The 13,056-nt window shown below is 39.3% G+C and overlaps 1 protein-coding gene across 2 annotated transcripts in view; it reads left to right on the top strand.

Annotated features, from left to right (window-relative positions):
- The window catches only part of LOC128697761 (uncharacterized), a 201,383-nt gene that overhangs the window by 130,250 nt on the left and 58,077 nt on the right, over positions 1-13,056 (top strand). For both annotated transcript variants that reach the window (XM_070099669.1, XM_070099668.1), the window contains exons 31-33: positions 1,066-1,218; positions 2,326-2,416; positions 3,381-3,504. In XM_070099669.1, coding sequence (XP_069955770.1) covers positions 1,066-1,218; positions 2,326-2,416; positions 3,381-3,504 — 368 coding nt within the window. The remainder of the gene's footprint in view (positions 1-1,065; positions 1,219-2,325; positions 2,417-3,380; positions 3,505-13,056) is intronic.

Genomic DNA, 13,056 nt, shown 5'->3' with positions numbered 1-13,056 from the left:
ATTTAACCCCACCCCTCTCCCGAACACCCTAGCATTTAATTCTTTTACAACCCCATCTATAAATATATTAAACAACCATGGTGACATTACACATCCCTGTCCAAGACCTACTTTTACCGGGAAGTATTCTCCCTCTCTTCTACACACCCTAACCTGAGCCTCACTATACTCATAAAAACTCTTAACAGCATTTAGTAACTTACCACCTATTCCATATACTTGCAACATCTGCCACATTGTTCCTCTATCCACTCTATCATATGCCTTTTCTAAATCCATAAATGCAATAAAAACTTCCCTACCTTTATCTAAATACTGTTCACATATATGCTTCAATGTAAACACTTGATCTACACGTCCCCTACCCATTCTGAAGCCTCCCTGCTCATCCGCAATCCTACATTCTGTCTTACCTCTAATTCTTTCAATTATAACCCTACCGTATACTTTTCCTGGTATACACTCAGTAAACTTATTCCTCTATAATTTTTACAATCTCTTTTGTCCCCTTTCCCTTTATATAAAGGGACTATACATGCTCTCTGCCAATCCCTAGGTACCTTCCCCTCTTTCATACATTTATTAAACAAAAGTACCAACCCCTCCAACACTATATCCCCTCTGGGTTTTCTGCTATTTTCTTTCTAGTTCTTGTTCTTGTTTATTTCCTCTTATCTCCATGGGGAAGTGGAACAGAATTCTTCCTCCGTAAGCCATGCCTGTTGTAAGAGGCGACTAAAATGCTGAGGGTAAGGGGCTAGTAACCCCTTCTCTTGTATAAATTACTAAAGTTAAAAAGAGAAACTTTCGTTTTTCTTTTTGGGCCACCCTGCCTTGGTGGGATACGGCCGGTTTATTGAAAAAAAAAATGCGGAGGTTATCTCCCAGTGCACATACACTGAGTTTACTATGATATCTATTTTAGGGATTAAAATTACTGATGTTAGTGTATATTTAAAATACAGCTTAAATGATCCACGTGTAGTCAACAGACTTTAAAACTTAAACATCTAGAAATATTGTCATATCAGTAAATTACATGATTTAATTTATCATTTATTATAGGGCTAGCACTCAGACATCATCAGTATTCACTGACTTGAAGTATCAACTAGTGGAAGTCATGAACATAGTCAGAAATGTTCCAGGAGAGTTCCTCACCTCCATTAAAGAAGACTTTGAACCCATCTTTGAGTCTATGAAGGAAGTATTTATAAGGTGAGTCACTTGTGTTCTGTTGGCTGAGGTATGAAGTTGCCCAAAAGAAGTGGTAAAGTGACACATAGAACAAAATAAGAAACCTTCATTAATACAGTGTTTCACCCACCTGAGGCTTCATCTGGCAAAACATCACTATATGTAGGCAAAGCTTCATACTGTGGAGGTGGAATGTATGGGGAAGGAAGAGGGATGGTATTGGGACAACAAAGGCAAGGTAAGGCTGCTCCACCATCCTGCTGTTCATTCACATGTTCAGAACACGTGTGTAGGATGCAGACAGCATGCCTCTGTCACTTATGTAGATTACCAGAATTAATATGCTAATATGTACAGTTCTACACATTTAAAAGGTACATAATTTTATATAATTTGCATAATTTTATACAAGCCTTCCCAGCCTCATTTGGGCCCAGTGGTTTCTAGTTTAATTTTTATTGTATATTCTTCATTCTAGTAATAATATTTATTTCAACAAGTACATGTACAAGGTATATAGGCCTAGCTGACATCAATGACATAGTACTACCATATAGAAAGCCCTTTGTTATGCAGAGCATTTTGGGCAAATTAGGTCAATTATGTCCCCAGAATACGACCCAAACCAGTCGACTAACACCCAGGTACCTATTTTATTGATAGGTGAACATGGGCAGCAGGTGCCTTAAGTAAACACATCCTAATGTTTCCACCTATACCAGGGATCAACCCCCCGAACCTCAGTGTATGAGCTGAGTGTACTAGCAGTCGAGCTACAACACACCTTTATATATTCTCATTCTCAGTATTTTCTCTTTGTTTCTTATCTCTTTATCTCAGCCAATACAATAATTTCTAAAAGTAAAAAATCCCTGATCTTATTTTTTAATAATACATTATATTTTATTTGGGATATTTTTAAGTCATTCCTGTATCTCTTATAGTCCAAAAATGGAATAACATGCTGACCTATTTCTTACCTAAATCCTTTTAAGTTTATATTGCTCTTGCAGCATTCTACAAAAATATTTGAGGTTGCTAACAAACTTCAGAGGTAATTTTTAAATAATTATATTTCTAGAATACCATATGAGTGATGTAACAAAGGATCTTTTCATGTTTTCACAGATATGGCCAAGAACTTAATACTGTCTTTTATGATCACTGCTGGAATCTTGTCCAGCAGATGGTGGAGGAGTTGATAGCAGACGTGCTAGAGGTGAGAAATTTGACTGAAATTGACAGTAGCTAGAAGCAAGAAGTTTTGTTGATATTGACATCAGTTAAAAGTGAGAAGTTTGGTTGATATTGACAGAAGCTAAAAGTGAGAAGTTTGCTATCAGCAACAGCTTGAAGTGAGAAGTTTGTTAGTACAGCTGTTACTTGTATGTAACTACCGATGCTGAGAAACTGTTGATTATCATCAGAGTAGGGAAATGCTTAGCCCTGAGAATGGAAGTTAATCAGGTTTGATCATAGGAAGGGAGGGGTAGCCTCAATTCCCTGGATCAAATGTTCTTCATCAGCATCAAGGCACAACCCCATATCCCCTGAAGGAGGATGGACCTATAGAATTTGAGAGTACTTTCTTTCAGTCAATCTTGTAGCTTAGTTTATTGGTTGTAAACATGAGTGCTTGCTGCATCCATATAAGTGTTATCACATTAATCTCAGCTGCAATGGTTGGTGTAACAGTTTTTGAGAAGGACCTGCCTAGTATGGGCCAGTAGACTTGCTGCAGTGTTCCTTCATTCTTATGTTCTTAACTAGTGAAGAAAGTGGCCCCACACAACAAAACTACTTAGTACATGAATTTGAAGAAATTGGTGTGCTCTTTTTGTGGTAAAGTATTCTCTTCGTTTTTTTTTTTTTTAGATTTAGTATGTATTTTGACTGCTCCTTTTGATAGTAAAATCAATTTTCTTTATTGTAGTACTATACAGTAATACATTTTATGCTCAAAATACCTGTTTATTACATTTAGTGTGTTATCTTGTCACTTACATGACTGCTGTACTACAGTAAAAATATTGAATTGATATGTTTCATTTTTCAATATTTGCTTTGCATTATAAGTCAATTATTTGCAAATCATATAATCATCCTCTTAGTTGAATGTATGTTTATACAGTATTTTAATTTTATATATTGGTTCACTCCATCATGTGCATCTCTGGCCTCAGAGTGTGAACAGCAGTGCAGACAGCGTTAAAGAATTTTTCCAGCTAGAGGAATATCACAGGATAATTTTGCAAGCGAAAAATAATGCAGTGGCTTTGCTAGACAGTTTTTATACTGTAGTTCATGGTAAGTCATTCTTACATTTTGAAATAATGTGTGAGTTTTTGCATTCATGTAGAGGTGCTAAACCTGTTGAGGTCATACAGCAGTGATGTTAATGGGGGAGCATTGCCTCTATGTCCATTACATAATAGTGATTTTTTCTTAAACCTTTTAAAAGGAATTTTGAGTATCACTCACTTGCTAGTTCAAATACCATGTCAGAAAAAAGGTTCCTATTTTGAATTCAGCTGGGTTTTTTCTAGTTTAAGATAGAAAAATATATTTTGTAAAAATCACATTTTTCTGTTAATTAACCCTTTGACTGTCCAAACGTAGATCTATGTTGATGTGTGTAATGCTCTGAACGTAGATCTACGTCCAATTTTATAATTTTATGTGCTTTCAAATGTAGAAAATAAAGGTCAGAGCACTACGCACGTCAACATAGATCTACGTTTGGACAGTCTAAGGGTTAAAATGAGATGAAACATACATAACTAATAAGAAACAATAGTTCAAAATAAATACATGTAATTAACAATCAGAAAATATTTGTCATTACAGTACTGTGTACAGTAGGGCCCCGCTTTATGGCATTCCAGTAATACAGGGATTTAAAATTATGACCAAAATTTGCTGTACGGCGAGCTGTCTTTCAAATACAGCAACCCCACCCGGTTTGTTTATATTCTTCATGAGCACATATCTCTATTATGTCTGGAAATTTTCCAAAATTTCAAGTGTTTTAAAGTTATTGCATATTTTATATGTACTCTGATAATTATACTTATGTGTACTTGTACCTAAATATACTTACAAACTGTGCTGGCATGCAGGTACACATTAAAATTACTAAGAGTCTCTCTACTCATGAAGACTCTCTCTAATCTTGAAGACACCCATTAAATGTTGTATATTATGCTAATACAGTGGAACCTCAAAAATCGAACTTAATCCGTTCCAGGAGCTACAGTAGTTCTAAATTCGAAAAGTCTGAAATTCGAGGCAATATTTCCCATAAAAAATAATGGAAATACAATTAATCCGTTCCAGAAACCCAAAAATATTCACACAAAAAATACATTTTATAGAGATTAATTACAGTTTTACATACAACAAATACTATAGTTTTTAATTATGTATAGTAATACAGTGGACCCCCGGTATTCGATATTAATCCATTCCTGAGAGCTCATCGAATACCAAAAATATCGAAAAGCGAATCAATTTTCCTCATAAGAAATAATGGAAATCAAAGTAATCCATACAAGACACCCAAAAGTATGAAAAAAAATTTTTACCACATGAAATATTAAGTTTAATGCAATAGAATAATTACAATAACAACAATAACAATAGAATAATTGACACTTACCTTTAATGAAGATCTGGTGATGATTGATGGGATGGGAGGAGGGGAGAGGTGTTAGTGTTTAGAAGGGGAATCCCCTTCCATTAGGACTTGAGGTAGCAAGTCCTTTTCCAGGGTTACTTCCTTTCTTCTTTTAATGCCACTAGGACCAGCTTGAGAGTCACTAGACTTCTGTCGCACAACATATCTGTCCATAGTGGCCTGTACCTCCCGTTCATTTATGACATTCCTAAAGTGTTTCACAACATTGTCAGTGTAATAGTCACCAGAACGGCTTACAATAGCTGTGTTAGGGTGATTGTCATCAAAAAAGGTTTGCACTTTAAGCCACATTGCACACATTTCCTTAATTTTTGAAGTAGGCAACTTCTTCAATTTCTCTATCCCCTCCTCTGAAGCAGTTTCCTCAGGTGTGGCCTCTTGTTGTTGAAGATGATCTAGCAGCTCATCAGTGGTTAGTTCTTCATTGTCCTCCTCCACCAACTCTTCCACATCCACCCCACTAACCTCCAACCCCAAGGACTTCCCCAATGCCACAATGGATTCCTCAACTGGCATAGGCTTCTCAGGGTTAGCCTCAAATCCTTCAAAATCCCTTTTGTCTACTCATTCTGGCCACAGTTTTTTCCAAGCAGAGTTCAAGGTTCTCTTAGTCACTCCCTCCCAAGCCATACCTATAAGGTTTATACAATTGAGGATATTAAAGTGATCCTTCCAAAACTCTTTTAGAGTCAGTTGAGTTTCTGTGGTCACTACAAAGCACTTTTGAAACATAGCTTTTGTGTACAGTTTCTTGAAGTTGGAAATGACCTGCTGGTCCATGGGCTGCAGGAGAGGAGTGGTATTAGGAGGCAAAAACTTGACCTTAATGAAGCTCATGTCCCCAGAAAGTCGCTCTGCCAAGTCTGTAGGATGACCAGGGACTTTGTCTAATACCAGGAGGCACTTAAGGTCTAATTTCTTTTCAATTAGGTAATTTTTCACAGTGGGGGCAAATGCATGGTGTAACCAGTCATAGAAAAAGTCCCTAGTGACCCATGCCTTACTGTTTGCCCTCCACAGCACACACAAATTAGCCTTGAGGACATTGTTTTTCCTGAACACTCTGGGAGTTTCAGAGTGATACACCAATAAAGGCTTCACTTTGCAATCACCACTAGCATTGGCACACATCAACAGAGTAAGCCTGTCTTTCATAGGCTTATGTCCTGGGAGTGCCTCTTCCTCCTGAGTAATGTAGGTCCTGCTTGGCATTTTCTTCCAAAACAGGCCTGTTTCGTCGCAATTAAACACTTGTTCAGGTTTCAAGTCTTCACTGTCTATGTGCAAAAATTATAGGGGGAGAAGTCTGTTGAGTATACCTGGTAAAGTGTATGGTAGAGTTATTATTGAAAGAATTAAGAGTAAGACAGAGAATAGGATAGCAGATGAACAAGGAGGCTTTAGGAAAGGTAGGGGGTGTGTGGACCAGGTGTTTACAGTGAAACATATAAATGAACAGTATTTAGATAAAGCTAAAGAGGTCTTTGTGGCATTTATGGATTTGGAAAAGGCGTATGACAGGGTGGATAGGGGGGCAATGTGGCAGATGTTGCAGGTGTATGGTATAGGAGGTAGGTTACTGAAAGCAGTGAAGAGTTTTTACGAGGATAGTGAGGCTCAAGTTAGAGTATGTAGGAAAGAGGGAAATTATTTCCCAGTAAAAGTAGGCCTTAGACAAGGATTTGTGATGTCACCGTGGTTGTTTAATATATTTATAGATGGGGTTGTAAGAGAAGTAAATGCGAGGGTCTTGGCAAGAGGCGTGGAGTTAAAAGATAAAGAATCACACATAAAGTGGGAGTTCTCACAGTTGCTCTTTGCTGATGACACTGTGCTTTTGGGAGATTCTGAAGAGAAGTTGCAGAGATTGGTGGATAAATTTGGTAGGGTATGCAAAAGAAGAAAATTAAAAGTGAATACAGGAAAGAGTAAGGTTATGAGGATGACAAAAAGATTAGGTGATGAAAGATTGGATATCAGATTGGAGGGAGAGAGTATGGAAGAGGTGAATGTATTCAGATATTTGGGAGTGGACGTGTCAGCGGATGGGTCTATGAAAGATGAGGTGAATCATAGAATTGATGAGGGGAAAAGGGTGAGTGGTGCACTTAGGAGTCTGTGGAGACAAAGAACTTTGTCCTTGGAGGCAAAGAGGGGAATGTATGAGAGTATAGTTTTACCAACGCTCTTATATGGGTGTGAAGCATGGGTGATGAATGTTGCAGCGAGGAGAAGGCTGGAGGCAGTGGAGATGTCATGTCTGAGGGCAATGTGTGGTGTGAATATAATGCAGAGAATTCATAGTTTGGAAGTTAGGAGGAGGTGCAGGATTACCAAAACTGTTGTCCAGAGGGCTGAGGAAGGGTTGTTGAGGTGGTTCGGACATGTAGAGAGAATGGAGCGAAACAGAATGACTTCAAGAGTATATCAGTCTGTAGTGGAAGGAAGGCGGGGTAGGGGTCGGCCTAGGAAAGGTTGGAGGGAGGGGGTAAAGGAGGTTTTGTTTGCGAGGGGCTTGGACTTCCAGCAGGCATGCGTGAGCGTGTTTGATAGGAGTGAATGGAGACAAATGGTTTTTAATACTTGACGTGCTGTTGGAGTGTGAGCAAAGTAACATTTATGAAGGGGTTCAGGGAAACCGGCAGGCCGGACTTGAGTCCTGGAGATGGGAAGTACAGTGCCTGCACTCTGAAGGAGGGGTGTTAATGTTGCAGTTTAAAAACTGTAGTGTAAAGCACCCTTCTGGCAAGACAGTGATGGAGTGAATGATGGTGAAAGTTTTTCTTTTTCGGGCCACCCTGCCTTGGTGGGAATCGGCCAGTGTGATAATAATAAATAAAAATTTTTTCAGCTGCTTTTTGGTCCGAACTGGCAGCCTCACCATGCCTAATCACACTATGTATGCCACTACAATTCTTAAATCTTTCAAACCAACCTTTGCTGGCCTTAAATTCACTCACATCAGCACTAGTTGCAGGCAATTTCTTTACCAAATCGTCATGCAACTGCCTAGCCTTTTCACAAATGATCGCTTGAGAGATGCTATCTCCTGCTATCTGTTTTTCATTTATCCACACCAATAACAGTCTCTCAACATTTTCTAACACTTGCAGTCGCCATTATGTAATCACAGTTGCACCTTTTGCAAGAACAGCTTCCTTGATTGCCGTTTTCCTTGTCACTATAGTAGAGATGGTTGATTGGGGTTTACTATGCAACCTGCCCAGCTCCGACACACGCACTCCACTTTCGTACTTTGCAATTATCTCTTTCTTCATTTCAATAGTCATTAGCACTTTTTTTCTCGAAGGGTTGGCACTAGAAGCTTTCTTGGGGCCCATGGTGACTTATTTTGCAGAAACAAGCACTAAAAACAGTGATAATGTGGAATGTATCGAATGTATCCTTAGATGCGCGCACACTGGCTGGCTTGTAAACACTGGCACACACGGGGCAGTTCAGGCCACATATGGACACGTCTCGTACGAATCGTATCGAATACCAGGTTTTCGATCGGATACCGAGGCAAAATTTTTGCGATATAATACATCGAATACCAATGCCATCGAATACCGGGGGTCCACTGTACATATAAAATAACATTTTTACTTACCTTTATTGAAGATTGGTGATGGCATCTGGAAGATAGGGAGGAGGAGAGAGGGAGTTGGGGTTAGTGTTTGGAAGGAGAATCCCCCTCCATGAGGACTTCAGGTAAAGCCCTCTCTGGGGTTACTTCCCTTCTCTGTCTTTTAATGCCACTAGGACCAGCTTGAGAGTCACTGGACCCCTGTCTCACAAAATAACTGTCCACAGTCCTCTGTTTCTGGCACCTCTTTAACATTTCCCTAGAATGGGACATGTTTCTGTCACTGAACTTGTTGCAAAGATGGCTTGTTTCAGCTTGCTCAGAGTGGTACTTCTGCACAAACATTTGGACATCATTCCACTTGGCACAAATCTCCTTAATCTTTGAAGAAGGCACCTCATCCACTTCCTATATAAACACCTTTTGCAACATCAGCTTCCTTGATTTGTTCTTTCTTTGACAGGATAGAACCGATGGTCGACTTGTTTTTCCCATACATCCTGGCAAGCAACAAGTCTCACACCACTCTCATACTTCTGTATTATTTCCTTCTTCACATCTATGGTGTTTCTCGCTTTCTTTACCACAGGGGTACCACTAGCAAGTTTCTTTGGGCCCAAAGCAGCTTATTTCACAGTCCCACAAGCACTAAACACAACGAAATAATCGTAAAATGCGTGAATGAGAGCGCAGGTTAGTGTTCACTCAAGCATAAACAAAGCTAGACTGCTCACGGCGCCTGCGCGGGGATGCGGACAGAGCGGGCGGCAGACAGGTCCTGTACCCGGCGGTCCGAAAATAGGGGCGCGTTCGATAATAGGGACACAGTTTGTCCGAAAAAATGGTCCTATTTTCGAAACGTTCGATATGTGATACGTTCGATTTTCCACTGTATAGACATTTCTATTAATCCATCTATGATATTTTTTCCAAAATTGCATAATATACATAATACATACACCAGCAGTATAAAAATTGACATAAATATGAGATTTGTTTACGAAACGGTTGGTTGCATTGTCGGAAGAATTACGTTTTCTCTAGTCAAACACCAGTAACTTAACTAAAAATTTATTCCTTTCATATGCCTTCACTCTTTCTATAGCTATTCATGACCCTTGTGGGTTTAACGCTTCTTTTTTATTATGATTATAATAATAACTTGTAATAATAATAATTTGTAAAAAATAATAATAATTATCTGTCAAAGCATCATTCCTTCTACAAATTACAGGAGAATGGAAGTGTTGGTCTTAATTTATTCTACTGTACCACTGTGGAGACAATTAGTACACATGTAAGGTGTTTGTATTATGATATAAGCTTTACGAATATGGAAATGGATGTGTATCAACCTACCAGCTGTGTTTGTCTGTTTATGTACTCTGTGGCTCCATCCTCTCATTTACTCATTCTCTCTCTCTCATTTATTCATTTTTTTTTGCCATTTACTCACCTCTCACCCTACATTAAGAATACAAATATTTTTAAGATAAGTAATGAGTGTACTGTACAGTGGTTCCTCAATTATCATCCATAATCCGTTCCTGGAAGTGGGACTATTATCGAAATAGACTATTTTCGAATCAATTTTCCCCATAAGAAATAATGTAAATACAATTACTCCGTTCCTGACACCCAGAAGTATTAAAACAAAAAAATTTTTTACATGAAATATAGATGTAGTACATAAACAATACAATGGCACATGATGAATGAAACATTAACAGCATAACACTTACCTTTATTGGCGATTCTTCTTAGTGTATGGAAGACTGGAGGAGGAGAGACATTGAATTACTGTTTGGAAAGGGAATCCCCTTCCATCAACACCTCAGGTACAATGAAAATAAATGGTATAAAATACCGACACAATGGAAACATAAACACATATGCAGTTTAATGTGATCCTTTATTGACAACGTTTTGCCCACACAGTGGGCTTTTTCAAGTCACAAACAGATCTACCTGGGGTGGAAGGTACATGAGTATTTATAGTCAGGTTCAGAATGTTGAGTTCAGGTGGAGAATGCTGCATCTGATGCAGCATTCTCCACCTGACCTCAACATTCTGAACCTGACTATAAATACTCATGTACCTTCCACCCCAGGTAGATCTGTTTATGACTTGAAAAAGCCCACTGTGTGGGCAAAACGTTGTCAATAAAGGATCACATTAAACTGCATTTGTGTTTATGTTTCCACCTCAGATACAAAGTGCTTTTCTGGGGTTACTTCTCTTCTCTGTTTCTTAATGCCACTAGGACCAGCTTGAGAGTCACTGGAGTCCTGTCTCACAAAAAAACTATCCAGAGAGCTCTGTTTTTGGGGTCTCTTTAAAACTTCCCTAAAATGGGCCAAGACTCTGTCACTGTACAAGTTGCCGATATGGCTTGCAACATCCTTCTCAGGGTGATATTTATCCATAAATCTTTCCATCCTACCCCACATTGCAAAAATCTCCTTAATTTCTGAAGAAGGCACCTTCTTCCATCTCTTCCTCCTCCTCTGCAGCAAGATTCTGAGCTGCGATCTGTTGTTCTTCCTGCTGAAACTCTTGCTCCTTTCATATTGTTCAATGATGTTTTTCTTAAATTCATTCGTATTTCTCACCTTCTTTACCAAAGGTTTGGCACTAGGAGCTTTCCTTGGAGCCATGGTAGCTTATTTAGCACTTTTTTTTTTTTTTCAACAAGTCGGCCGTCTCCCACCGAGGCAGGGTGACCCAAAAAAAGAAAAAAAAATCCCCAAAAAGAAAATACTTTCATCATCATTTAGCACTTGCAATCACTAAAATGAATGGAATATTATGAAATATTTCATATGAACACGTGAGGGGACCGTCGCTCACTGGTAAACAATGGCAGGCACACTGGCTGGGAACGGCTCAGAGCTGTGGTTACCTGGAGGTTATTCCGGGGATCAACGCCCCCGCGGCCCGGTCCATGACCAGGCCTCCCGATGGATCAGGGCCTGATCAACTAGGCTGTTACTGCTGGCCGCACGCAGTCTGACGTACGAGCCACAGCCCGGCTGATCCGGCACTGACTTTAGGTATCTGTCCAGCTCTCTCTTGAAGGCAGCCAGGGGTTTATTGGCAATTCCCCTAATGCTTGGTGGGAGGCTGTTGAACAGTTTTGGGCCCCAGACACTTATGGTGTTTTCTCTTAGTGTACCAATGGCGCCCCTACTTTTTATTGGCGGCATTTTGCATCGCCTGCCCAGTCTTTTACTTTCGTAGGGAGTGATTTCTGTGTGCAGATTTGGGACCATTCCTTCCAAGATTTTCCAAGTGTAGATTATGATATATCTCTCCCTCCTGCGTTCCAACGAGTACAAGTCAAGTGCTTCCAAGCGTTCCCAGTAGTTAAGGTGAGTATGCATCCAGGACGAAAGACGATTAGCGAGTTAACAGACCATTTGCGAGCCAATGTTTAGACGAAATAACGGGACTATTTCCAAAATGGACGACTTTCAGGCCGGACGATTATTGAGGGACCACTGTATATGCATTTTATCGCTCTAGGGAGCTTTAAATGTCGTAGTGGGTGGGGTGGCCAGGCGGGATGCCATACCTCCCACACGACTTTCTACAAATAAATACTTTTCACCTCTCACCCTACATTAAGACCATTAAGACTACAAATATTTTAAGGTAAGTAATGATTGTACTGTATATGCATTTTATCACTCTAGGGCACTTTAAGCATTGTAGTATATTATGTGTGGGTGGGGTGGCCAGGAGGGCAACCACACCTGACTTCTTACAGTAAATACTACTTAACTTTTGCCCTACATTAAGACTACAAATATTTTGAGGTAAATAATGAGTGTACTGTGTGTGCATTTTACATTTTATTGTTTTTAATGCCTAGTCTATTGCTAACTTAATATAAGTTAATGTAAACTTCTTATCTGGCATATATGTGCATTTATAAATGGAAAAAATGGAGTTCTGCTTTCCAGCAGTAGCCTGGAGCCTAACCTGCCATATAAGTGGGGCCCTACTGTATATCTGTAATCATAGTAATTACCTATTATGTAGTTACAGGAGCAGAGGTGAGCTTGTGGTGGGTATCATCGTATAACATTACCATAGTGATCTCTCTTGTTTTTAATTATGTATTAACCTAGCTCAAGTAGGTCAGCAGATGCTTCACTGCTAAAAGGATCTTGACGGAACTAAGACCCGTGTCAGGACGCTGTAGTGATAAACAAAACTCTTTGATATTTAATCTGTCACTTAACTTATTAAAATTGTAGGTGGTTGTAACATTCATTACATACTCTTGTAACCCATTCCACTTTTCAACCACACTCAATGTTAAATGCCTGTAGCTGATACGCAAGCATGCAAGAAGAGTTCACCAACTTCTGACAGCAATGAGTGGAAATCAATTAGAAACACAGTTATACAATTTTTATTAAACACTAATATGTACCTCCTCCCTTTTGCAATTGCCCACCTCTAAGTGCCACCTCTTTTTCCACTTACATCTCCTTCGCTCATGTAATGTAGCACAAAGTAACCCCTCACAGTTTAGTGTTTTCTCTGAATATAATATGTACATAC

The sequence above is a fragment of the Cherax quadricarinatus genome, chromosome 68 (assembly GCF_038502225.1).
Source record: "Cherax quadricarinatus isolate ZL_2023a chromosome 68, ASM3850222v1, whole genome shotgun sequence".
Lineage (NCBI taxonomy): Eukaryota > Metazoa > Arthropoda > Malacostraca > Decapoda > Parastacidae > Cherax > Cherax quadricarinatus.
This window is presented reverse-complemented; position numbering and strand designations above follow the sequence as displayed.